A 27,157-nucleotide genomic window follows, 5' to 3' on the forward strand; every position below is an offset into this window, starting at 1 on the left:
GTGCTCACTGAAGTCCCATTTGTGCCCTATTTTGAGACTATAACCAACACGTAAGGGATGCATAGGCCTTGCGTTGGCTGTCTGCACAAAGGTGATGTCCAGTCACGGTCCTCATATTACTAACAATTCTGAATATACACTTTTTATTTCATTTATCTGTTTCAAGGTCAAACCATAGTGATGCCAGGATTAGACCACAAAGTGGTGATGCTGATCCTTATTTTTTATTCCTGATCATATTCCATGTCTGAAAGAGTTCAGAATATTCCTGGCAAGGCACAAAAAAAGCTTTTTTGAATGTACTTCTGGCTGTGGGATCCTCTCTTCTCAGGATGCAAACTTATGTCCGCTTACTTTCATGATGGCATCAGGACTGTGTTTTTAGATTCAGTGAGTCCCACTTTTAAGGTGCCTTGTGGTGGGAGATTGCCAGGCTGCTCATCTGTTAAGAGGAAAGAGCAGCGCAAAGCACAGTGAATCGACTAAGATGAGCATTACTTTGGGACTGAACACGAAGAAGGGCAAAAAGCACACGTGCTTTTTGTTCTGTCAAACCAAACCCGGGGTAAGGTTCAACTCAGCCCTGTCTTCTCCAAGCCCCTGATTCTGGGCATCGGTGGTCATAGAATCATAGAATCTCAGGGTTGGAAGGGACCTCAGGAGGTCATCTAGTCCCACCCCCTGCTCAAAGCAGGGCCAACACCCATTAAATGGTGGGGGGATTGGATAAATATTTCTGCTCCGGGCCCATTTCTTGTTTCAGTTGCAAATGAGTAAAGCACAGGGTGGTTTTTGTTTTGCTTTGAAAACGCCACCATCAGTCAGGCATCTGCTTTGCAAAACCAGAGAGACTCATGTCCGTGTCTCATTTTATGTCAGTCTCCAGAACTGGGGGTGAGAGGGAACATTTGACTGCAAGGGGCCAGGTCAGGGTAGCTCTGTTGAGTCACTTATGTCAGTGAAGTTACTCCACTGGTGACCAGCTGATGATCTGGCTTAGGTTCTGATTTGGGGTCTATTTCTGCTTCCGTGAGTCAGTTGCAGAACTCCCACTGATTTCAGCAGGAGCAATATTTTGAAGCCTATCTTGGTTCTTTTTCCCCCCATTATTTTCCTTTGGTTTTATTTGACTACTATTATTTTAAAATAATGGCTGAAATCCTGGCCCCTCTGAACTCAATGGGGAGTTTTTCCATTCACTTCATTGGAGCTGGGATTTCGTGACACACGGGCACGAGGACAAGATGAATCTGGCTGACAAAAGCTCGCATTTCATTTACTCAGCCAATAGGTCCAGAACGCCTTCATTCAAAACATACCGAGCCTGCTCCTCCTCTCCTACATTGCTTTTATGCTGGCTTAACTTCATTGGCGTTACTCCTGATTTACACCAACATAAGGATGAGGAGGATCAGGCCCATGGTCTAAATGTCTGGCACAAAAATCTTTTAACTAAGCAATAAGGCCTCAGTGTTTGTGCGGTTTGAAAATGTCCTGCCACTGGTGGGGACTTGGGCACGAACTAAAAAAAGCCAGCAGCTGCCCCAGCTGATGATGGGTTCATCTGCTCTTGTGAGCTAAGCAGTGTCTGACTTGGCTGCGCTCCTTAGATGAGAGACCTCCAAGGAAAACCTTAGATACTCAAAAATGTGGTGGTGGTGGTGATCCAGAAGGTGTTGCTCTTCACTGAAAGTCAGAGGAGAACTAATTCCTCCACATGGTGCAACAGGGCTCCATGGTGCTATAGCTGTCATCTGTTAAATGAGCTGTAAAACAGAGATCGTGCAATTGTTAAAGATCCGGGGGCATTTTTGCAAAAGTGGAAGTTTCTACTCTGGTGTACTCGGTAAATTCTGGTTTGGGTAATTATATTCCATCGACTCTGATCCAGCAAAGTACTTACGCATGTCTTTAAGCGCATAAGTAATCCAGTTGAAGTCAATGCTTAAAGTTAAGAACATTCTTACGCGTTTTGCAGGATTGGGGTCTGAATTACTTTTGCAGTTTCAGTTGTGCACATGTGGATGATCTGTTGGACGAGACTAGCCCCTGCTCCACCTGCTGCCCGAGGTCCCTCCCCTATCACCCCCACCTCGCCTGCTGGAGCTCAGAGCACCCCCACGGTAGCCGCTGGCCCCCCAGGCCACTCGAGCGCCCCCAGCCCTGGAGCGCTAGGCGGGCGGCTTGGTCCCAGCGCCCCCAACCTCAGCCCTAGAGTGCCGGGTGGGTGAGCAGCGTGGCCAAAGCACCCCCAATCCCTGCCCCGGAGCACCAGATGTGCGGCATGGCCGCAGTGCCCCCAGCCTTGGAGCACTGGGCAGGCGGCGCCCCTAGCCCCAGGCCTTGCGAGCACCGGCCTCAGCCTGCCCGCCCCGGCCTCAGCCTCTGGGCTACAGAAGAGCGGGAAGGGAACTGGAAGCAGGCAGGAGGAGACCTGGGGGCGGCGCATGGGCTGGGCCACACCATGCTGTTTGAGCTATGATATCCGTCACCCATGTCAGTCTCCAGAGGAAGAATAGAGCCATTGTTGCACTGTGCAGCTCATTTCCAGAGCGATGCTTGCCATTCTGTGGTTGGTAAAGTGACTCCTATATGGATGAGTCTGATCATACTCCCATTACATTCAACGGCAAAACTTCCCCTGTCTTCAGTGGGGCAGGAGCAGGCTCTAATTGGGGCCTCATACTCCATTGACTTGCCCCCGGTGTCATCAGTGCACACAAGTTCAATAATATGAATAACTACTAGCTCTTATACGGCACTGTCTGTCCATCAGTTCCAAACAGCTTTACAAAGGAGGGCAGTGCCATTATCTCCATTTTACTGTTGGGGAAATTGAGGCACAGAGAGGAGAAATGACTTGCCTAGGTCACCCAGCAGGCCAGTGGCAGAGCCAGTACCAGAACTCAGGCATCCCTATGCAGTGTTCTGTTCACTAGGCAACACTGCCTCTCTACTACAAATAGGGTGAAAAATATTACCCTTTCCTATCTGGTGACGTTTTATATGCGTCTTGTACTGTCATTTGGCACAGATGTTGCATGTGATTTGTAAAATGCTATGGGATCCTTTGGGAGGAAACGGATATAACTGCTAGTGAATATTCGGAGTGTTTTACTACTAAATGTATGCTTGGCAAGCCACAGCTCCTAGAACAGGCTGTATAAAGAAGTTATATTTTGCAAAACAAGCTTTATTAACGTGCTCACTACACTTTGTTCCTCCTTTTACTGTAGGAAAATATATCGATCCTTTAAAAAAGCAACACCCCCCAAACAGACAAAAATGTCAAATGAGGATGGGATTTTCAAAATTGCCAGAGCGAATTACACAAAACTGGCTTGAGCGCAAGGCTTGTGCACCTAAATCTCTTGGGCATCTTTGAAAAGCTATCCTACAGTTTTTACAGGCAGTGTGTTTCGTGAGATCAAGCATAGACTGGGACTTGGTCACTCTGCCTTTAACTTGGAATGTTGTCTTTGCTATGTCATGTACAATTAGACTGCAGAGACCGATGCTTGTCATGCTGACCAGCATTGTTTCATTGTTTCCTCGTACTCCCCATCTGCCTGTCTGTATCCATCTGTGGTCTCGTCTCATACTTTGATTGTAAGCTCCTTGGGGCAGGCACTTCCTTTTTATTCTCTGTGTGTACAGCACCTAACACAGTGGAGGCTTGGTCCGTGACTACAGCTCATAGACACTGCACTAATACAGATAACAATAAATAATCTAACCCCTTTGTGCCTCAGATTCTCCATGTGTAACTTGTGACAGTAGCACCAGTATTACTCTTCCCATTTGTGCATGCTGACAGCTGAGCCTGCCAATAGTCTATGAGTGCCTATCTGGAGAGGAGATTCTGGATGGTAGCTGGCTCTTTAATCTAGCAGACAAAGACACAACAAGATCCAACAGCTGGATGCTGAAGCTAGACAAATTCGGACAAGAAATAACTCACAGGTTATTAACAGTGATGCGAATTAGCCACGGAAACATTTTGCCTAGGGATATGTTGGGTTCTCTCACTTAAAGTCTTTGGGGAAGACACCTTCCCCCCCCCCCCATGTCACAGAACTACAACAGTTTATTCCAGTGTAGGATCTGCCCCTTTTTATCAAGATGGGATATATTTTAAAAGGAGATGCATTAGCTCAACTGGAAGTTACTGCGTTTAATGCAGGAATTACTGGGTGAAATTCTACCATCTGTGTTATGCAGAAAGTCAGGCTAGTTGATCATAAAGGTCCCTTCGGCCTTAAAATCTATGAGTGCTGAAAATGAAGCCCCTTTAAAAGTCGCATCCAATCTGTATAGTTTGGATAAAATGATGGATGAGCATCAGATGCAAAGTACGAGAAGTGTTTAAAAATGGAGGCGAGAGATTATTTAGGTTGGCGCAGGCTGCTGGAATTTATTTATTTAAAACTTTTAAATGATTTGGATTCATCAAATTATGCACCTAGGAAGACCACAGTAACTGGATGATCTTATTCCTGCTCCCCTTGGGCTTCTACCCCAGACCTTCTAATTGTTGGTTATACTCGTTGCATGTTAGATTGTCAGATCTCTGGGGCACATACCATCTGTTCTATGTGTTTGTGCAGCACCTTGCACAGTGGGTCCCTGATTCTGATTGGGGTCTTCGGATACTACCACTGTCCCAGCAGTGGTATTAATCAATACCTAGGGTAATGGGATGAACTTTTAAGAAAGGATCATTTTGGATTCAGACTCTCCTAAGGCCAGGAGTGGAAGCACCACCCCTTATGATGAGAGCTGGTTTGAAAAAAATTCACAATCTGGAATTTCAGTGACACTTTTAGTTAGAATTTAAATGTTTTTAAAATGGGTAAAACATTAATGTTTTTTCCCCTTTTTCCAATTGTATGGCATTTTTCTTCCAGATTTTGACCAAAAAAGGTGCAAAATTATCCCAACACTTGTCATGCTGATCATTTCAATTTGTTTTTTTTGACCAGCTCTTCTTGAGAAGTTGAAAAGTAAGCGAGACCCAGTTTAGGGTTGGGAGGGGGACAGTACTGGATGGAAGAAGGGGATGGACTAGATGACCTAATAGATTTTTCCTTCTCAGACTCCCATAATAGCTGGGCATGTGTTGCCGCTGCTGGTTAAAGCGGACGTGCTTTGGTTTAACTTAGAAGCCGAACTTGAATGTAAGCATTTCCCTGCTCCCGAGCGCTGATTGCTTGGCTGGCGTTTGCGATGCATGCTGTGCTTTAATAACCTGCTCGTCGCCATTTTGTTGCAGCCTGCCAGGTTGTTTATACTCCATGTGTTCCTTCGCATCCATAACTCTCATCAGCCTTCTGGTGGGATCCTTAACTTTCTGACGGCTATTTGCATGGCTGCTTTACGCTGTGCGTAGACTCACCCTGCTAATCCCTTACATTTGATCCGCTTCCGTCTGAGCTCCTTCAAGCTCTTTATCTTTGTATGTAATATGGCTAGGCCCTACCAAATTCACGGTCCATTTTGGTCAATTTCATGGTCATAAGATTTTAATAATGGTAAATTTCCTGATTTCAGCTATTTAAATCAGAAATTCCACAGTGTTGTAATTGTAGGGATCCTGAGCCAAAAAGGAGTTGTGGGGGGGTGGCAAGGTTATTGTACGGGGGGTTGCAGTACTGCTACCGTTACTTTTGCACTGCTGGCGGTGGCGCTGCCTTCAGAGCTGGGCAGCTGGAGAGCAGTGGCTGCTGGCCAGGAATCTAGCTCTGAAGGCAGAGCCACCACCAGCAGCAGCACAGAAGTAAGGATGGCATGGTACGGGATTGCCACCCTTACTTCTTTGCTGTTGTCTGCAGAGCTGGACCCTCAGTCCGCGGCCACCACTCTCCAGCTACCAGCTCTGAAGGCAGCAGCATAGAGGTAAGGATGGCACGGTATGGTATTGCCACCCTTACTTCTGTGCTGCTGCTGGCAGGGCGCTGCCAGCAGCTGCCACTCTCTGGCTGCCCAGTTCTGAAGGCAGTGCAGATGTAAGGGTGGCAATACCGTGACAACCCTCCCCCCTCCAAATAACCTTGCAACACACCTGCAACTCCCTTTTGGGTCAGGACCCCCAGTTTGAGAAACACCAGTCTCCCCCGTGAAATCTGTACTGTATAGGGTAAAAGCACACAAAAGACCAGATTTCATGCTCCATGACATCTTTTTCATGGCTGTGAATTTTCGAGGACCCTAAATATGGCTAATCACACTATCTTAAAGTGCCTTATCAACTTGCAACCCTTCACCCCTTCCAGGAGCAAGGTTGGCTTTGTAGCTAAGGCACTGGACTGTGACTCAAGAGATGGGGGTTTCAGTTCCTGCATCTACCATAGGCTTCTTGTGGAACCCTGGACAAGTCTCTTAACCTCTCTATGGCTCAGTTCTTACAGATGGGGATAATAACACGTCCCTACCTCAATGCATTAATATTTGTGAGGCACCCAGATGACATGGGGATGGGAGCCTTGTAAGTACCCCTCCCCCTGGCTTTGCTTTTTAGCACACACCCTTTTATTTTATTAATGAACATCAGTGGTTGCTCAGCCAGCCAGAGGTTAGTGAGGTGGAATGGCCTAATGTACTGCTGATAGAACTGGGTCTGGGGAAATTCCAGAGTTCAGTCTCTGACACTGACTTGCTGTTTGTCCTTGGCCATGTCACTAATGCACGCATTTTCTGACTGGGATGCTTAACAGTGTGCACCTAGAACCACAGTCTTCTCTCAGTTACAGTGGTGTAAATTTGGAGTAAAGCCATTGACTTCAGTAGAATTACTCTGATTTATGAGATAAATGAGAGCAGAATCTGGCCCTTAACTATAGATGTAGTCATCTAAATAGAGGACTTGATTGCCAATGATGTTGAACACCCACAGCTCCCATTGACATTAGTGGGCCTCTTCTGACCTCACTTACTCTGCTGTATCCCATTAACTTCAGCAGAGTTACTCCTGATTTACACCTTTAGAGGTGAGGGGAGAATTGGCCCAAACGAGTAGCTGTGAAAGCTCAATACATTTTAAAAGTCCTGCTACTTACCCAGATACCTAAATATGGATTTGGGGGCCTCGTTTTAGACACTCTAGTTAGAAAACTTTGGCAGGAATTTCTGTGCATCTCAACTTTCCCATCTGTAAAGTGGGCATAATACGTATTACATAGTGAGGATTCATTAGTGAATGGCTGTAAAGTGATTGGCCTTAGCTGGAGGTTCCTAACTCTCTACTTTTGCTTGAAGGCAGTAACACGTACGTAGGTGAGTGTCTTTTTAACTCTTGCTCTACTTTCTACGTTTCCACCATCCAGAAGAATCCTAGAACCTGGGAGTGAGGGAATATTTGCCTGGCTGCATTTTATGTCATCTGCATCAGGCAGAGGGATAAAGCAAAGGTGCTCTGTATTTCAGAGTTAGAATGGCTACTCTGCAATGTGGCTGTTTCTATGGTAACTATTTTTTATTGAACAGAGGAGGCCTTAAATACCGAAGACTAAATGCGGCCCTCAGATGTAGGCATAGGGCTTCCACGGATTTCGAGTCACACATCAGAGGGCAGAATAGAGTTCAGACAGCTTAACAGTTACTTCTGCTGGGGAGGTGGGTGGGTCATAATATCTCGAATGATTTCCCCCTCCCACACTAAATTTTAGTTTCTTCCTAGCACTACCTGTCCAACCAGCAAGCCCCAGCTTCTGCTGTCTCTTTTCCCCTGTGTGTGTCCTCCTGGAAATCGCTCCACGTTTGGAAAAGGACGTTGAATTTCAAACAAGCCCAGTTCATGTGGAAATAAAGCAGGGGACTGCATTTGGGAGGGTTCTTCTTTGTCAATTAAAAGAAGGGCATGATTCCTGTGGAGACAGCTTAGAGATCCTTCTAATCACGACTCCCTTCTGTCCTGAACTGAACATCACACATGGTCTGTCTGCTTAAAATTAGACTATTGGAAACACCCAGTTCCCAGGGGCACTGAGGAAAACATTGGGAGGAACATATTGAAAAGTCAGAACAAAAAATACAATCCATGATCAAAAAATACAATTTGTGATCTAATTCCGCCCCTCCCTTCAAGCAGCATAAACCAGGGCGAGGTTTTATTGAAGGCCTAAAAAGTTAGGTCAACCTAACTTTCACTGGTGTGTGAAAAAAACACCCCCCCCCTCCCCGAGTGATGTAGTTAAGCTGAGCTTACCCCTGGTGTAGACAGTGCTAGGTTGATGGAAGAATTTTTCCGTCAACCTAGGGTACTGCCTCTCGTGGAGGGGGATTCACGACAATGATGGGAGAACCCCTGCCGTTGCGGTAGTGAGTGGCTACATGAAAGTGTTACATTGGTCCAGCTGTTGTTATGCCCCTGTAGCAATAAAGTGTAGATACAGGTGAAGTCTTTAGTGTTTTACACCAGTGCAGCTGGTGGAAGGGAGAGAAGAATCAGGCTCATCATTTGTTTACTCATTTCTGTTCAGTGTGGAGGTCATCCTGGATCCAATCACTTTGGAGATGTTCAATATCAAAACCCAGTTCTGAATTCCGAAAGTGGCCCCATCTTCATGCTGGACCTTGAATCGAAGCCCTGGATCTGAATAGCCCAGAATTTGGAAGTGTTTGAAATCAGAAGCTGAATTCTGCATTTTGAACTCATCTCTAGCTCACTGTATAAACTGCTGGATCCATTATTCCCAACGCTAGGCCAAACTGTGGTTTATAATTGTATCCAGGCAGCAGCAGAAAGGACTGTGAATGTGGTTGTGTATTTGCAAAATGGGTGCACTCCTCAAAATTTGTGGGAGCAGCTACAGTAGCCAGCTCAAAATATGGCTTTGGGCAACATTTTAAAAGTGCCTAAGTGGCACTTAGGCACTAAGAGTTCAATCCTTGAGGAGGCCACTTAGGGATCTGGGGCAAAAAAATTGGTCCTGCTAGTGAAGGCAGGGGGCTGGACTCGATGACCTTTCGAGGTCCCTTCCAGTTCTAGGAGATTGGTATATCTCCAATTATTACCTTTATTACCTTATTAGGTGCTTAAGTCCCAGTTCCAAAAGTGATTTAGGAACTTGTCTTTCAACAAGAATTAGACACCCAAGTGCCTAATGAATGGCTAGATTTCCAAAGATATTTAGGCATCTACAAAAGTGCCTAAGTGAATTAGGCTTCTAACACCCATTGAAAGTCACTGGCTTTCAGTGGGAGTCAGGCACTTAGTATTTACAAAAGTGCTTTAGCAGGTTAAGTGCCTAATTCCCATTGGAAGTCCCACTGGACGGTGACTTCCAATGGGCATTAGGAGTCTAACTCACTTAGGCACTAAATCGTTTAGGCTCCTGTTATAAAGGTAGGGGCCACTTGCAGCATTAAACCCTACTTTCAAAGTGAGTGGATCCAGGATTATCTCCACAATGAACAGGTGGGGACACGAAGGAGCAAATTACTTAATTCCTAAAGAAGGGGACGGGGCATTTGGACTCCTGGGTTCTGTTCCCAATTCAGTCAGTGACTCGGTGTGAGGCAGCTGACTGGTCACTTCGCCTCTCACAGCATCGAATCCTGCAGCTCTGTGGGCATGTAAACCAGGGATTATACTGCACGTGAATGCAGAGAGGCTTGGTTAGCAAATGATTGCAAAGCAATCTGAGCTCCTCCGCTGAGAGGTGCTGCGGCAGCATGTTTCATAGTAAGGGGCAGCCCATTGTTATGATGATTACTCAGATGTAGCTGTCGACTGCCATCTTTCCAACAACGCAAAGGATCATGGTCTTAGCACTTCGGAAGATTTGCAAATGCATCTGCTGTGCTCGCCCTAGACGCCAGCGAGAACGTGGTTCAGTTTAACTGCTTCTTGAGATTCTCGGTGAGATTCGTTACAGCTCTGGCTACTCCCGAGGTAGTCCAGACTGTAGATGACGGGCGTTCTTTTGTCCAGCAGAGGTTCTGTAATTTGCCATTACAGGAACACTGTTGTAGGCCATAATCGCTTATGTTGTAGATTGTGCCCCTTTGAATGAGCGACTGCCGTGCTCGTACCATGTTAATTCTCTGGGCTCTGCCTGCTGAGGAGAAATTGCACTTGGCGGGAAAGAACTTTACAGCATCTTAGTGGGTTGGTGGTTCCACCCCTCTGCTGCACCCCTCTTCTGTGATTAACGCTGAGGGGGCGTTTCTGTTCTAAGCCCTATATACAGGCCATATAACCTGGTGGGCCAAATCTTCATCTATCAGGCTCCATTACAGTCTGTGGGGTGAGCAATTGCTCAGCCGCAGGAGTGAAAATTCACAGTCTGGCTCATACATTAAATGAGGGGAATAAAATGTTGGAAACTGCCAGACATCTTCACCCCACCCCCCCTTCTTGGGTTCTGATAGCTGTGGTCACTTTGAGTAGATTGTTGTGAGAGGTGAAGTGACCAGTCAGCTGTCCCACACCAAATCACTGACTGAACTGGGAACAGAACCCAGGAGTCCAAATGCCCAGTCCCCTTCTTTGGGAATTAAGTAATTTTCTCCTTGGTGTCCCCACCTGTTCATTGTGGAGATAATCCTGGATCCACTCACTCACTCAGAAAGTGTTTATTATCCACAGCCAGTCTGACTTCTGCAAGTGGCCCCTGCCTTTATAACAGACCCTGAATCAAAGCCCTGGATCTGACTAGCCCAGAGTTTGTAAGATGTGCCAGCTGCACCGGACTGCTAGCAGCTTTCCTCATGCTTCAGCTCAAGCATGTGCTTTGGATTCTTAACTGTTGAACCTTGTGAAATAATAATAAAGGGCCAGATTTTGCCACCTTTCATCCCATTGGTGTCCGGTGTGCACCTGGGCCAGCATAACGATGGGCCATCTCTCACTCAGGGCAGACTCCAAAGGCGAAGCCAGACAAAGGGCGGGAGAGGAAACAGAGACAGTAAGTCACTTGCCCAAGGTCACCCAGCAGAGCCAGGAATTAAAAACCAGTCTCCTGAGTTGCGGCATCGTGCCCTGTCTGCTAGCCCCCACTGCTTTTCCAGAAGCGAGCCCTTCCTTTGTGCATCCAAAACTCCCGCTGCAGAGGGTATCCATTTTTGGGGAACAAGGAGCTCCTAATGAGGATTTAAATATAAGAAAGGTGCCTAAAACACTTGGTCATCCTTATAGGAGGAAATAAACCAGGAGAGCGAACACAGTGTGGAATGACTAGGAAAGTCCCTTTTTTTTCTGTTTAACATGGCATATCATGTAGCAGTGCAAATACAGGAATGAGAGAGCAGTTCATTATGCAGTGTATCCGTTTGAGAGTAATACCAATTAAAAGCTTTCCTTTCACTTCCGTGAAACTGATTCTTAGAAATTATGTCAGTTAATTGGAGTTTTGAAGAGAAGCATATGCCGTAGCCTCGCCAATTGCCGGTGGCCCAACGCAGTCAGACCACTGGGACTGGAGGACTGTGGTTTGGATCCTTTCTCCCCACCCCATTGTTGTGGTGAAAGTGTGGTTTAACAATATTTATGAAAAATGTGTTATTGTGTAACAAGCTTCGGGGGGAGATTAGGTGAATCCAGAGTCTAACGGGTTTTAGGGGTGAAGCAAATGTCATAAGAATGACATTCCATAGTGACACCCTGTAGAGGAGCAGACTCACCCCTGCGGCGCCTCCTGCTGATGACTTCTGGGAATTAGCTCATTCCAGCTCCATAGCACCCTCTGCAGGCCAGTGATCTGCCTGTCCTCTCTCTGGCCCCCATGTCCCTCCCAGGACCCACTGCCCCGTTATCTACCATGCTGCCCCCTGGCAATAACCCTCCAGTCTTAGGGTCTCCCCTCCGCAGGGAACCACCACCCACTATCCCCACCTCACCTCACCATACTGCTACTGCCAGTCATTGTCTAGCCCCTGCACCCTGGGGCAGACTGCAGTATCAGCCTACTCAGCACTGGCAAGGTTGGGTTTGGACCCGCTGCCTTTGCCTACCCCTGGGCTGCCCTCTGCAACCCCCAGTACCTGTTAGCCCTCGGCTAGGCCGCAGCCTGGGGCTTTCCAAGCTGGAGCTCCACAGCCTTTCCCCAGCTCTGCTACACTCAGGTACCTTGTCTCTAGCTCCCTGCAGCCAGGCACATCTCCCTCTACAGGCAGAGACCAGTGAGCTCCTGGCTCCCAGCCTCTTTATACAGGCCAGCTGTGACCTGACTGGGGCGTGGCCCAGCTGCAGCCACTTCCCAATCAGCCCAGCCTAGCAGCTCCCAGCCACAACCTTCCCCCAGGGCTGATTTAAGCCCTTCGGGTAACCACCTTGCTACACAACCCTTTTTACTCCTAAATCCCTATGCAACTGTTGAACAAAACAAATCAGCCCCCTCCCAGCCCCCGCTTCCCCCCAAAAAACCCTCTACCCTCTGTAGAGTTTTCACCCCAAAAAGAAAGAAATACCAGAGACTCCATGAAGTCCACTAGGGACTTCACTATTGGTATTGATTTGACATGCAAGGTGCTCAGACATTAAGGTGCTGGGCTGCAAAACAAGATCCGAAGGCAGACATGGATGTGCTTTGGAAATAAAACTATGCTATGGTATTGTTAGACTTTTACAGAGTTATTCTTTCTGTTAAATTAATTTTGTCTTTAAGAAAGTAACAACAAAAACTAGCTATGGAAAACTCAACCCCAGAAGTGGATGCAGATAAAAATGATTCACAATATGATCTAGGTATTTAAGCCCCAATCAGCAAAATACTTAAACATGGATTTAACTTTAAGCATATGAGCCAACCCCCTTTGAGGTCAATGGGACTACTCACTTATTTAAAGTAAAGCGCACGCTTAAGTGCTTTGCTGGATCTGGGTTTTTAAAAGGTATTGACGCTTGAGAATAGATCATATCCCAGATCTGGGGGAAGGTGTTGCAGTCCAAATCTAGTTTCCAAGTGCACATTTTGCAAATGATCCCTATCTATATACTTTGAAGCAAATGGTTTGGGCATTCAAAACGTAGAAACGAACTTCATGGTTGGACCCTGTGTCTGTAACAGGCCAAATCAAAATCCTCAGTCCAAATGCTTCCAAACCTGGGGGGTTTGAAATTTAGATCTGGACTCGGGTCTGAATTTTGCAACCATGCCCCATCTCTAACTGAAACATTCAGTGGCAAAGCTGATGATTTTGGTGGTGATGACGGTATGCATTTCTTAAGCATCCATCATACACTCTAGGCACTATTTACACAGGCCCAGATTCTGCTACCCTTACTCTTGTTGAGTAGTTGCCTTACTCCATGAGCAATCCCATTTACGCAATGGGACTGATCCCAGGATAAAATACTGCTGACGGTAAGGCTAGTAGAAATGGGATGTCACCCTCTTTGTGGGCTAGATCGTGCCTTTAGAACTGAGCAGGACTGGGCCCTTGCCAGAGGGGATGATAACTAGCAACATGAGTAAACGTCTCAAGTCACTGCCTCTCTGTGCCTCAGTTTCCCCATCTGTAAAATGGGGATAATGATACTGTCCTCCTTTGTAAAGCACTTTGAGATCTACAGGTGAAAAGTGCTATATAAGTGCTAGGCTTTATTGTTAATAGTTAAAATATACAGCCAGAGGCTAGGACTCCTTTCCCTGCCATTAATTTACTGTGTAGCTTTAGGCAATTAACTTAACCTTCGGCAGTTTCCCTAGCTGCAAAATGGAGAAAATAATATCTACCCTGCAGGGAGACTAAATCCATTAATGTTTTTAGAGTGCTTTGAGATCCTCCGATGAAAGGTACGATAGAAGTGCAAAGCAAGATTAAAACAATGATTCCTCCGTCTCTACTAAAGCTTGTAAAACCCTTCCTTCAATGTCACTAGAAACAGAAGTTCCCCAAAATAGAAACTGTTAAATCCATAAGTAAAGACAGTTCTAGGGGGGAAAAATGACATACTACTTTGAATCAATATAAAACCACTTTAGGACAAGAATATAACATGTTGCGGTGAATGTAGAAGGGAATGGCATTGCCAAGTACTATTAGATAGAAGTAGGTTTTCTCCATGCAATTTGGAGTCCAGAGCATTTTTTTTTAAGTTAAACAATACCTCTTATCGCAGGAGATGTACTGGCTAATGGATTGATGGTTCGGAAATACTCTTTTACCACAGAAAGGAGATCACTCTTGAGCTAATAAAACTGAAACATGATCCTTAATGCAATGCGGTCCTAGGGCTTCTACCTGTGATGTCCTTTGTTGAGGAAATAGGTGTCTAAATAATGGGAACAAGACTTGCCTGCCCCTTGCAAAGGATAAATTCGTGGTTAGCACCGTCCCAGTTTGGAGTCTGAGAGTTTAAAAGCCAATTAAGGCATTTGAACACCCAAATTAATTCCCTACATAGTTGGGCAAACCTCTCCCTTAATCGTGCATGCACAGGAAAGCAAATCAGGGTGTCTAGGTCCAGATTTGTCCACCCATATTCACATAGTCTTTTTTTCCACTGAAATCTCCTTGCAGTGAAAGGTACCGCTCAGCCTGAGTAAGATAATGTTATTGCGTCACTTCTCAGACTTTACAAACCTCGCACCACCCCTGTGAAGGAGGGACGGACAAATATCTCCATTTTACACATGGGAGACAGCGGTACAGAGACACTAGGTGACCCTGCCAAAGATCACATAGCAAGCCTTTGGCAGAGCAGGGAATTGAATGTGGATCTTCCGAATCCCAGCCTAATGCCATAACCACTGGTACCATCCTTCCTGTTAGACTGGTAGACTCTGGCCCTTTGTTACGTTAGTGGATTTAGTGTTTGTGGAGGGCGCTTTACTGATGCACAGACCACGTTTAGTTCTGGCCAGCTTCCCTGCGCTGCCCTGTAAACGTGCCACCTTGCTGCCCGCCTTTCGGGTTCTGAGGACCTCTTCTGTCTCCATGGCCTATTGTGCTCGGCTGAGGGGGGCCAGCTGGAGTGGTGACTTTTGGGAAACCTTGTTGAAATCCTGTGTGGCTGTTGCCACTCCCGGGCAGGTCTGCAAGCTGCGGGAGGGACCAAGGATCCGCCCATCCCTCCATCTCTTGTGATGCTGCACGGGGGTCAGCCACAATCCCAGGGCCTGCATCCCCTGAATGCCTTCACCAGTGCTAGGCTCGCCAAAGGGGCAGGGACATGGCCCCTGCCCTCTTCTGTCCAATCCAGCAGATCTGGATGGGCACTGATGACCACAGGCAGTTTTGCTGAGTCAGCCAGAGTGTCCCAACTGCTGCGTGATCCCTTCGCGCCCACCTCATAAGGCTTAACATAGCCCTAAGGCAGTAACGTGTGGTCTCATTGCATGGCTTTTAAAATAAATGGCTGTCATCTAGTGCTGTCCCTTGTCTCAACTGCTAGAGAGCCTGATTTTGGTCCCTGGGCCTAATTTTGAGTTACCTATGCTTGGTCAGGGTCAAAGTGGGGGATGGGTTAAGGTCTCTTTAAAGTTGTGTCTGTGTTTCCTGTGTTCTCTTGTCACGTAGGAACCTGCCTAGCCCATTGTGTAAATTTAGAGCAGCCTTCGGGCTGCTCTCCTTCACATCTGCCCCATGGGCCTTGGGAAATGGAGAATAGCTATAGGACAGTGCACTCTGGCCATACCCCTGACATTCCCCTGTTACAACTCCCAGTGTGCCCCCTATGCTGAGGGGCTAGGAACAGGACTGGCATAGATCCCTTACACCAGATGAGGGGACCCTACACAAGCGATATTCTAAGTTATCCATTTCTGTCCCATTTAAGACCCCGTTATGCTGTCAGGCCAGCACAGAAGCACCTTTGTGAAAATGAGAATCTAGCTGCTCACGGTCACGAGCCGCCAACATCCACTGAGAAATTTCAGGTGAAGTCGGTGGAAGTTGTGGCTGTTTAAGGAATGAAAGATTTGGCCCTGAATATCCATTCTGTGGGATACAGGCATTAGTATGGGATCCTTTCATTCTCTCGCCTATCCTGGTCTGCCTTAAAAGTTTATACTTGGTTTCTTTCTTTTGTTAGGAAAACTGTCCACCCAGAGAAAGCAATTAAAGCCACAGAGCAACATATTAATTAGGCAATACAGGCAGATTCATTAATTCAGGCAAATGTACCTCTTGTAAAATAAAATGCTGGGGCACTTGGTTCTCATAAATGCTGAGTTTGTGGCCGGTATCACTGATATGCAGATTTGCTTGTTTCCCATATATATGCACAGGATCATGCTGATTTGAGGAGCCACTTCTTCACAGTGGGGATGAAATTGGAGGTGGTGGACATGAGGGAACCCTTTAGTATCTGTCCTGCATCAGTGACTAAGGTGAGCTCTTGCAAGTGGGACTGAAAATACCAGGCTGTCCCTGAACTATAGGTTAATAACCACCCATGGTTAATAATCATGTTTAAATGACTGTCCGGTGGAATTTCATTAGCTGGAGGTCAGAATAATAAATGTGCATTAAAAAAAAGTCCTTGCACTTCACCTTGTTCTCTCTCCTAATGGATCATCTGTGTATTTTTATTGTGCTAGTTGGCACGGGGTGATATCTTCCTTAGACCTATACATGGTGGGGACCTTGTGTGCAGATCTCCCCGCCACTACAAGGAAGAAGGGACTGGGCTGCATCATCTCACCATGCAGCATCATCTCACCTTCCCCTTCCCTGGCCATACAGAAGCTATTCTGCATATCAGGGCAACCACGTGGGACGAGGGGGCAGGAAAGTATGCTTTTTCTCCCTCCTGCCCAATAAAGCTGGTACAACGTTGGTGGTAACACACACATTCCATAGGGAAAGAGAGTTGGGGGTGTAGGGGCTTGCACCCCTAAATCATGCTAAAACCTCTTTCTATATCCACTCGCCTCTGACCCCGGAAAAGGGAGCACATCCTCATGCTTGCATAGAGTCCCAGAACAACAGATGGCCCCATTCGTTCTGCAGTCCCTTGGTATCTCAGCAGTGAGCAGGTGCTTTTCAGGCCAACTGACTGACCAGGGACTGATGTGTTAAAATGGATCCTCACACCCGCGTTGCCTTTTCTGGTTAGGTTGTGTCACCATTGAGGTTCTCGAAGGCCCACACTGGTAGCTAAGAATATTGCACTACCTGTGCAATGCCAGAAACAGCTGGCGTGCCCGCTGAGCAGCTGTCTGCACTATCTAGCTGATGGCCTTTACAGCAGGCAAGAAGGCCACCATCGCCTGGTAATTAAAGAAGAGCTAAACCTTGCCTGTCTGCACATGAGCTGTGCTAGACGTGGTGTGCGGTGGTGTAAACAGCTGAGAGGAGCTGGCTTGGGAACTCACTACACTTTCTTTATGAGCGTTCTACCCTCTCTCTCCTACCGCTATAAAAGCCCCACCTGCAACCACCCTCTTCCAGCTGCCTTAGCCAGTTCACTCCTTTTGCATAGGCAGAGCTAGCGGCAACGTGCGGCAGGGCCCAATCCTGCACCTTTGAAGTCAGTGCCATTGATTTCAGTGGATGCAGGATCAAGCCCCCAGGCGCACATGAAGGGGAAAGAGACGCCTTGCCCCTTCCAACCTCCAGCCCAGGATGAGCCAGCAGAAGCGGCCCCAGGGTTTTTGCCACCCTAGGCGGCAGCGCTCCTCCTCTGAGCATTCGGCGGCGGGTCCTTCGCTCGCGCCTGGGCACCGCGGCAGGTCCCGGAGCAAGTGAAGGACCCGCCGCCGAATTTCCGCCGAAGACCCAGAGCGGAAGGACCCCCGCCGCCGAATTTCCGCCGAGGGCGGCAAAATGCCACCCCAGAAATCCTGCCGCCCTAGGCGACCGCCTAGGGTCGCCTAGTGGAAGCGCCGGCCCTGTGAGCCAGGATTTGTTTCTAGCAAATTCAATTGGTGAGTAGCCCCAGAATCTTAGATGGTGCCTTGCATGTTTATGTGGCATCAAATCAGTATTTACCATCAGAAACGTTAGCACGTATATCATCCCTCTTAACTGGTCTGGTAAAAGTCAGTGCCACAATGCTTCAGATAACACACTTCAGGCCAGGTTCTGCCCACATGTGACTCTCACTGAGGTCCCAGGATCTGAGTGTGTCTCTTTGTAACTATGATGTGACACAACAGGTGGAATTAGCCCCTGTGCCAAAGGACAGCACGAGGTCCATGGCCCTTTAAATCAGGGGTGGGCAAACTTTTTGGCCTGAGGGCCACATTGGGTTTTTGAAATTGTACTAAAGGTAATAATTGGAGATATACCAATCTCCTAGAACTGGAAGGGACCTTGAAAGGTCATCAAGTCCAGCCCCCTGCCTTCACTAGCAGGACCAAGTACTGATTTTGCCCCAGATCCCTAAGTGGCCCCCTCAAGGATTGAACTCACAACCCTAGGTTTAGCAGGTCAACACTCAAACCACTGAGCTATTCCTCCCCACCAAGGGCTGGTTAGGGGAGGCTGTGCTTGGCCCCTGCCCCCTATCCGACCACCCCCTACTTCTCACCCCCTGACGGCTCCTGAGACTCCTGTCCCATCCAACCCCCATCCCCTGACGGCCCCGGGACTCCTGTCCCATACCCCCCCCCCCCGCGCTCCCTGTCCCCTGACCGCTGCAGACCCCCTCCCCGCCCCTGGCTGCCCCCTGCTGCCCCATTCAACCCCTCCTCTGATTCCTGACTGCCCCCCGGGGCTCCCAGCCCCATCCAACCACTCCTTCTCCCTGTCCCCTGACTGCCCCTGGAACCCCTGCCCTGACTGACCCCTGCTACCCCAACCAACCCCCTCTCCGTCCTGACTGCCCCCCAGGGATACCAGCCCCATACAACCCCCTGCTCCCCACCCTCTGACCACTCTGACCCCTATCCACACCCCCGCCCCCTGACCACCACCCCTAACTCCCCTGCCCTCTATCCAACACCCCGTGCTCCCTGCCCCCTTACTGCGCTGCCTGGAGCACTGGTGGCTGGCAGCACTACAGCCACGCTGCCCAGAGCACCAGGCCAGGCAGCCGCGCTGCCCGGCTGGAGCCAGCCATGCCACCACAGAGCACAGGGTCAAGCCGGCTCTGTAGCTGCACTGCCACCCAGAGCATTGTGCTGGCGGTGCAGCGAGCTGAGGCTGCAGGGAAGGGGGAACAGCAGGGGAGGGGCCGGGGGCGAGCCTCCTGGGCCAGGAGCTCAGGGGCCAGGAGGAGGGTCCCGCGGGCCAGAAGTGGCCTGTGGGCTGTAGCTTGCCCACCTCTGCTTTAAATCCTGCTTTCACCCTCTTTTGAGTGGGAGGTAACTGGTGCCTAGTCTTTGCTGGCTCTCTGCTTATAGATGAGTTTCACCCACACTGCAGACATGATCAATGCAACTCCTAGTTCCATCCCTCACTATGGAGTTCCAGGAGCCTATTTCGACTGTCTGTGCTGATAAATGAGCCCTCCTGGCTGATACCTGCACATCTAGCTATGGAGAATTATGCTGACAACCAGGCATAGATACATTATTTTACCCCAGTGTGTTGTTGCATTACAATAAATTAACATTGGCCTGTTTTCTTCCCTTCAGGTTTTTAACAATCATTATTTACAAGTGACCATTGATGACCTGAGACCCGAACCCAGCAAAATCTCAATGCTCTGCCATGCTGATTCCTTAGGGATCTTACCAGTACAATGGTGCCTTAAAAACGGAGTCAATCTCACACCTCCCAAGGGTCTGTATTATGCGTTTTGATGGTCGGTATTTTCTTGTTGTTTTTCCCCTACCAAAAGACAAACCGGCTCTCTTGATGCCTTTAAAAACCCTGTTCCAATTTACATTGGAACATAGACGTGCTAATTGTCTGAAAAAAATTACACTACATGATATGGGCCAAATCCACAGCTGGAATAAATCGGAGTAGCTGCTGAGCTGGTCCTATAAATGGTTTTATTTATTGACATGCATTAGGTGCTGTACTGAAGTTGATTAAAAAGCCTAACGACCAGGGACCGACACAGCTACAACAACACAGAATATACTGAATTCTTGTAATATGGATCTTTGTAATACTCAGCACCTTCATGGCGCTGTATGAACATGGAAGGCCATATTGTGCCCCCCTCATTACTGTATCCAGAGAGGAAGGATAGTCCAGTGGCTAGGGCAGTAGCTTGGGAAACGGGGGTTCAAATCTTGCCTTTCTCTCACCTACTTCCTATTTGGACTTGGGTGGGTCATTTAGCATCTCTGTGCCTTAATTCCCTGTCTGTAAAATGGGGCTAATAGCACTGCCCTGCCTTGCGCAGGTGTCGTGAAGATACATTTAACATCGTGAGGTGCTCAGATAACATGGCAAGTAGCTAAGGGAGAGTGATAATGAGCGGCCCACGGCTATGAAAGGGGCCATTCTGTTGGGGGCACTGAGGCACAAAGACATTATCTGCCCAAGAACACACAATACATTGGGGGTAGAATTAGGACTGGAAGCCAAAAGAAACACTTGCAACAAAATCTGAGAACTTCCACCTGGAGTTTTTTTATTTTGGTTCAATTCGGATAAATTGTTCCAGTTTTAGAAAATCTTGAATAGGGTGTAATTTTTGAAACTCCAAAGTCCATCTACTTCAGTGCAAGATCAGCCATAATGCTGCTTTTTTTTTCTTTTCCTTTTTTTTCCTAAAATTGATATTCTGGTGGCAGCAAAACCACTTGAAACAAAATTGTAATTTTTCCCCCCATACTATTTGGTGGGTGTGAGTTTATTTAAATGGGCAGTAAAATGCTGCTGCATGCTAGCCTGTAAGCTGTTATTCCATTGTCACGCTAATACTGGTAGTGGGTTAAAGCTCTGCTTCTAGTGGGTTCGCCCATACAAGGTATTGGACTCACATCCTACAAAAACCCTTCAGCATATGCTTAATCTGAAGCCCATGCCGAAGTCAGTGGCAGCTGTATACTCACATCTGCAGACAGAATTTATCCTCTTTTAATCTGCTAGTTCGAGGGAAACGAATGTGGCCTCTTGACACTGATTTCAATACTGCTTGAAATCAAGGTACTTGCTTAAGTGTTCACAAATGTTTGTTAGGAAAACTACTTCCTCAAAGAATGGTCTAGTTAATCCCCCTTCATATAGGGCCTGAGCCAAAGCCATTGTCTCTAGTTTACCATTTGTATTACAGGACCCAGCATCATAAGCACTATACAGACCCGTAGCCAGGCCTTCCCCCAGAGGGCCTATGGTCTAATGAGATAAGGCAAACCAAGGCACAGAAGAGCAAAGTAACTTGCCCAAGGACTCATACTAGTCCCTGGCAGTACCAGGGCTAGAACCCAGGTCCCCTGATTTCACTGCACCACAATTATCAGCTTCATTGCTCATAAATCTTGGTATTTGCCCATTCTTGACCAGGTAACCTGTCTATTCAGAATCCATCTCATACAGGCCTGTTAATTAACTAAGACGATAGACCATATGTTTCTCTCTAGAGCGGCCATTGCTTCATAAGTTCCATACCACTCACTTTCAGTTCAAGGTGATCCAAAGGCCTTTCGATACAAAATTTTATGATTCAGGTTGCCTTGACTTCTGCATTTGATGCCAAATTTTTTTGGCATGGCAGCAGCGTAGTTGCACCTCTGGTGACTACTGTACTTGTTTCTGTACCTGGGCCAGAAATGTTTAAGGAGAAAATAGATGTATAGTATCACCTCCAGGGATCTGGGTTCCCGAAGGTTCTTGAGGAATCATTAGTAATCCTCTTGTCCCCCAGTAACAGACATGCATGGAAACTGTGCTAACTTAGCACACTGAAAATCTCCCGTCTGGTAGGTGGGGCCGTTGAATCAAGGATCCTGAAAGGGACGGGTAAAAAATGACATGAGGAAGATGAGAGATATCCATACAGAGTAAATTAGCATATTACTTCTGGTGTGTTTGATGGCTCTATGCCCAAAATACATCTTAACACCCGGGGTGTCGAAAGCCTTTTCATCTGACAAGCGCTATGTCTGTCACTCAAAGGTGATCAGAGGGCTGAGCAATTCTAAATGCCCGATTTAAAAAGTGTATGGGAAATAAAAATGTAATCAAACTGGCAAAGAGTACTGGGGGACCTTACTGAGTCCATGTCTCTAGCCCTTTCTGAACAGGACAGTATCAGCCTTGAACGTTAAAGAAACAAACAGGACAAATATAAAAGGGGTGGAGAGCTACAGAAATTAGTTGTTTCCAAAAGACAACAATGATGTGAACAGGCAACTGATGAAATATATTTAAGGCTACGTTTTAGTCACAGGTATTTTTAGTAAATGTCATGGACAGGTCACAGGCAGTAAACAAAAATTCACAGCCTGTGACCTGTCCATGACTTGTACTATACCCCTGACTAAATCTTGGGAGTGCCACGGTGCTTGTGGAGGGCCCACAGGTGCTCGGGGGTGCGGCCCAGGGGGTGCCATGGGTTCACAGGGGGGTGCGCTATGGGTGTTTAAGGGGGCCACCGCAAGTGCTGGGGGAGTATTCTGGGGGGGGGAGGGGGCTGAGGGTGCTTGGGTGGGAGCAGCCCAGGACCCCTCCCCGCTGGTGCTGGGGGAAGGGAGTTGGCGGGGCTGGCAGGCTCCCTACCCGGCTTCTCGGAAGCGGCAACATGTACCTCCCTAAGATCCTAGCTCCGCATGCTGCCAGTACTGCAGCAACCATTCGCCAGGAAACGTGGCCAATGGGAGCTGCAGGGGCGGTGTCTGCGGGCGGAGGCAGCGCATGGAGCTAGGAGCTGAGGGACGGACATGTTGCCCCTTCCAATGAGACCGCCCTTCCCCCCCAAGGTAAGTGCCACCCAGAGCACTCACCCCGTCCTGCACCCCAGCCCCCAGGCCTGAGACCCACACCCACACCCAAACTCCTCCTGCTGCTGTGGGGGTGGGAGGGGTGGCCTGAGACTGCCATGGCAGCGGCCGGTGCTACTGGTCCAGGGGGGCTGCCTGGGCTGCTCTGGCAGCTCAGAGCCAGACGCACCAGCTGCTGCAGAAGTCACAGAGGTCATGGAAAGTCACAGAATCCGTGACTTCCTTGACAAACTCGCAGCCTTAAATATACCACATCAATAAAGAGGAGGAAATAATATCATTCCTCACTAGATTCCTACTCACCATGTAAATCGCTGGTATCCATTTTAGCAGAGAGCCTGAACTTCTTTCATATGTTCCTGTGCCGAGAAGTTTCTGGCCAGGATCTTTCCCATGTAGAAAAGACACTGAAGATACTTGCTAGCAAAATGCCCATCTGTAGGAAAAGTCCACAAATTGACATGCAGGAGGAGATGAGAAAGCAAAGCCACTGCTGAGAATTTCTTCTTTGTACAAGGAGTCTTTGTTCTTGTATATTTACGCTCTATCCTCTGGATAACTTTAAATGGAGATAAGGGTCCATGATTATAATGTTACTTTACTTTCATTGCCTAGGACAGTAATAGCTTGTTCCATCAGGCATAGTGTGGCCTGTCTGATTATTCGGCATCACCGTGCTTTTAATATCCATCCCGCTTTTACATGTACACCACCGCATCTTTTGTAAAGCAGAGGTCGACCGAGAGAATGTACAGTAGATGAGTCATGTGCTGGAGTTGTAAACATATGCTGCTAGAAATAGAGCAGTATTTTTATATATCGTGCCAAACATGAATACCCAGTTCCTACCTCTGCATAAACATTGAATCGGCACGGTTTATATTTATTAGAACTGGATTTATAGACCACTTCCCTTTAGAGTAACAGCCATTGTTTCTTTTTATGAGCTATTAGGAGAGGGGGAAACATTTCGGTAGAGCTGCTGTTTGTAAGGTTTGCTAAGGGAACACTCCCTTTAAAACTTTCAGTACATTTGGATTGTTATATTCACTTCTGAGTAAGCCACTAGGCTCTTCCGGACTTGTACAGACAAGATAATAGCACATTCTTTTTCCCCTCTGTTTTGGGGGCAGAATGTCAAACACATTAGCAAAGCGAGTCAATGTACATTGAGCCACAAGAGGATAACAGTTTACTAATGCAACCTGCTAATGGAGCTACTCATTATGCTCACACAGGTGAGGTCTGCAATGTGGATCAGAAGGTCCTGGATCCAAATGTGTTTTGCAGGCAGAATTAGTGAGGGCCAGCTCTTGGAGTAATAACCCTTCTGCTACTGAATCTTAATATTAGTGAATTGCGGCATACTCATTTGTAGCTCTTCTCGAAGGGCTCAATCCTGCCGCTGTTAAAGTCAGTACTGTAGTAAAATTTCCACTGACTTCAATGGTGCAGGATCAGGCCGCAAAATGATGGTGGCGTGACAATTGGATAGCCTACCAGTGAATCCACTGCCACACGCCTTTCCCATCTTCACCGCAAAGCTTTCGTGTTGCTCACAATAAAAGATCCAAAAACTGTCTGCTGGGTTTTAATTGGAGATGGGGGAACCTTTAGAATGTATCCAGCTTTTTATTTCTTCTGACAGCAATGTAGTCTGGCAGCTGGCGTCCAAAAGAACTGTCTTCACATATCGTTTATTACTGTTCCTCAGCCACGGTAGAATTGTTGCTTCAGGGCTAAAGTTCAACAGATGTAGCACATTTAGTAGAGTCTTAGTGGCGATGCTAGAGAGTGTTAGGTCTGTAGGATGTTCTCGTTAAGACAAACGCATGAAGTTACGTATGCCCTTTGTTTTGTATTCCATTCCATTGTGTCACGCAGAAGACTAACTTGGCTATAAAGATTTTTTTTTTTCTTGGAGCTGGTTGAGATTTTTCAGCCGAAAATGTGTTTTGATGAAAAACAACCTTTCATCCTCAATGACATTTTTGCAGAAAATGTTCTGTGTCATTGTAGTTTTTCCTCATTTTTCCATGAAAAACCAAGAAAACATGAAAAACTGGGAAAAAAGGGATTGGAAGGAGGGGGAACCAAAAATGTGTCCACTTCTAAAATCTGAGCACAGTGTTGTGTCAAAAAACCAAAACTGTTCTGCATAGAATTTCAGAGAAAATTAAAATTTTCCATGCAAAACAATATCCATTTTTTGACTAAACTCTGTTTCCTTGTGAATTTCCATTTCTTGCTTCTCGGGCGGATATTGGTATTATATAATTATTAATAGGACTTTAACGTTTGATTTTTGTATCAGAGGGGTATCCAGGTTAGTCTGGATCTGTAAAAAGCGACAAAGAGTCCTGTGGCACCTTATAGACTAACAGATGTATTGGAGCATGAACTTTCGTGGGTGAATACCCACTTCGTCAGATGCATGTGGTGGAAATTTCCAGAGGCAGGAAATATGCAGGCAAGAATCAGTCTAGAGATAACGAGGTTAGTTCAGTCAGGGAGGATGAGGCCCTCTTCTAGCAGTTGAGGTGTGAACACCAAGGGAGGAGAAACTGCTTTTGTAGTTGGCAAGCCATTCACAGTCTTTGTTTAATCCTGAGCTGATGGTGTCAAATTTGCAAATCAGCAGTTTCTCTTTGAAGCCTGGTCCTGAAGTTTTTTTGCTGCAGGATGGCTACCTTAAAATCTGCTATTGTGTGTCAGGGAGATTGAAGTGTTCTCCTACGGGTTTTTGTATATTGCCATTCCTAATATCCAACTTGTGTCCATTATCCTGATTTTTGTAGCGCATAGAGGCTAACCCTGTTGTGACCATCTGTGCTCGGTGCTGTACTATTTTATTTGTTGTGTACGCCATCATTAGAAGGGACCTCTTCTGGATCATCTCATCTAATCTAAATTCTAGCCTCTCGAGAGGATTCTTAGGGATACGTGTTTAAAACCTTGCCCTTCCTTTTTTATAGATGTAATTCGCACCCACAATTTTTGCACCTGCAATTCATTTGCAGGAGGAAAAAAAACCCCAGAAATAACTTTCACTGGAATAAAGGTTTCGGTCCTGTACGTTCTTGAGTGCCCTCATTTCCCAGATGTGACAATGGAAGTTAGAGGGTGTTCGGAACCTTGTAAGATTGGACCCAAATTGTGTCCACAAAAAGACCTGGCGGAGAAATTGGGCCTTAAACCATCCTTGAAACTTTCCAGTGATCATGATTCTACAATTATTATCACAATAACACCTGGAGGCCCCCAGTGAAGATAAGAATCCTATTTTCTTAGTCACTGTAGAAACACAGAACCAGGCCCTGTCTTAAGGAGCTTACAGTCTAAAGAGCCAAGTTGTACAAGGCATCTATGCATGATAGATACATGGAGTTCCATACAGTCTCAGGGCTGGGGCAATTTCAGACAAGGCCCTATAAATGAAGGTGACCTCCATTCTGAATAGGCCCTTTAGAGAGGAAGGAGGGGTCCAGAAGTTGGGGTGCTACCTAGGACTTGAGAGCCCTGGGTTCATTTCTCTGCTCCACCTATACTTCCTGAGTGCCCTTGGGCAAGTCACATCAATCATGTGTGCCTCAGTTTCCCATCTGTACAACAGGACTAACACTTTACAGGGGTGTTGTGAGGATCAATACATTAACGAGTTGAGGTGCTGAGATTTTATGGCGATGGAGGCCTTATAAATACCTAAGATATCTAGAACTGGAATGGAGTAGAATTAAAGATCCCAAGGTGCTTTTCATTAAGCTCAGAGGGTTTGCCCTGATGTACGTGGCAAGAATTTCCTCTCCCTCAGTAGACTGCCATGTGCCACTGAGCAGCTGCCTTCCACCCCAGAGGCAGCTGTGTTCCAGCAACACCGGGTGTGTATAGAGAGTTGTAACTAAACGCATTGTAAGTTCCTTGAGAGAAGCGCCATCTTTTTGTTATATGTGAGTGCACTGCACTTAGCAAAGTGGGGCCGCAATCCCTAATGAGGGCCTCTAAGTTCTCTCACTACAAAGAATAATAATAAGTAATTTTGGATGACACATAGACTATAGCAAATAAAATTAGCATTAAACATTGCAGCATGACAACATTTATTCTCCTTTGAGTGCTGGACCCCTGCCACACATACAATATTTCAGTCCCTAAGTATTTACAGGGAAGCAGGAAGGATGATCTTGTGGGTTAAGTGTGTGGGCAGGTCTACACTACGGGGGAAAATCGATATAAGATACGCAACTTCAGCTACGTGAATAACGTAGCTGAAGTCAAAGTATCTTATATATCGATTACCCTCTCTCCCGCGGGCGGATGTGTCGCGTCCCCCCCCCCCGACTCCCTCGCGCGCTTGCGCGTTGGTGGAGTTGGTGGAGTCGGAGTGTCGACGCGATCGGGGATCATATATCGCGCAGATGAGACGCGAT

At 47.0% G+C, this 27,157-nt stretch overlaps 1 protein-coding gene across 5 annotated transcripts in view; it reads left to right on the plus strand.

The window, feature by feature from the left end:
• SFMBT2 (Scm like with four mbt domains 2) overlaps positions 1-27,157 on the plus strand; it is a 192,354-nt gene that overhangs the window by 104,334 nt on the left and 60,863 nt on the right. For all 5 annotated transcript variants that reach the window (XM_039519596.1, XM_039519600.1, XM_039519597.1 and 2 more), the window contains exons 8-9: positions 16,173-16,274; positions 19,467-19,614. In XM_039519596.1, coding sequence (XP_039375530.1) covers positions 16,173-16,274; positions 19,467-19,614 — 250 coding nt within the window. The remainder of the gene's footprint in view (positions 1-16,172; positions 16,275-19,466; positions 19,615-27,157) is intronic.

Source organism: Mauremys reevesii, linkage group 1 (genome assembly GCF_016161935.1).
Source record: "Mauremys reevesii isolate NIE-2019 linkage group 1, ASM1616193v1, whole genome shotgun sequence".
NCBI lineage: Eukaryota > Metazoa > Chordata > Testudines > Geoemydidae > Mauremys > Mauremys reevesii.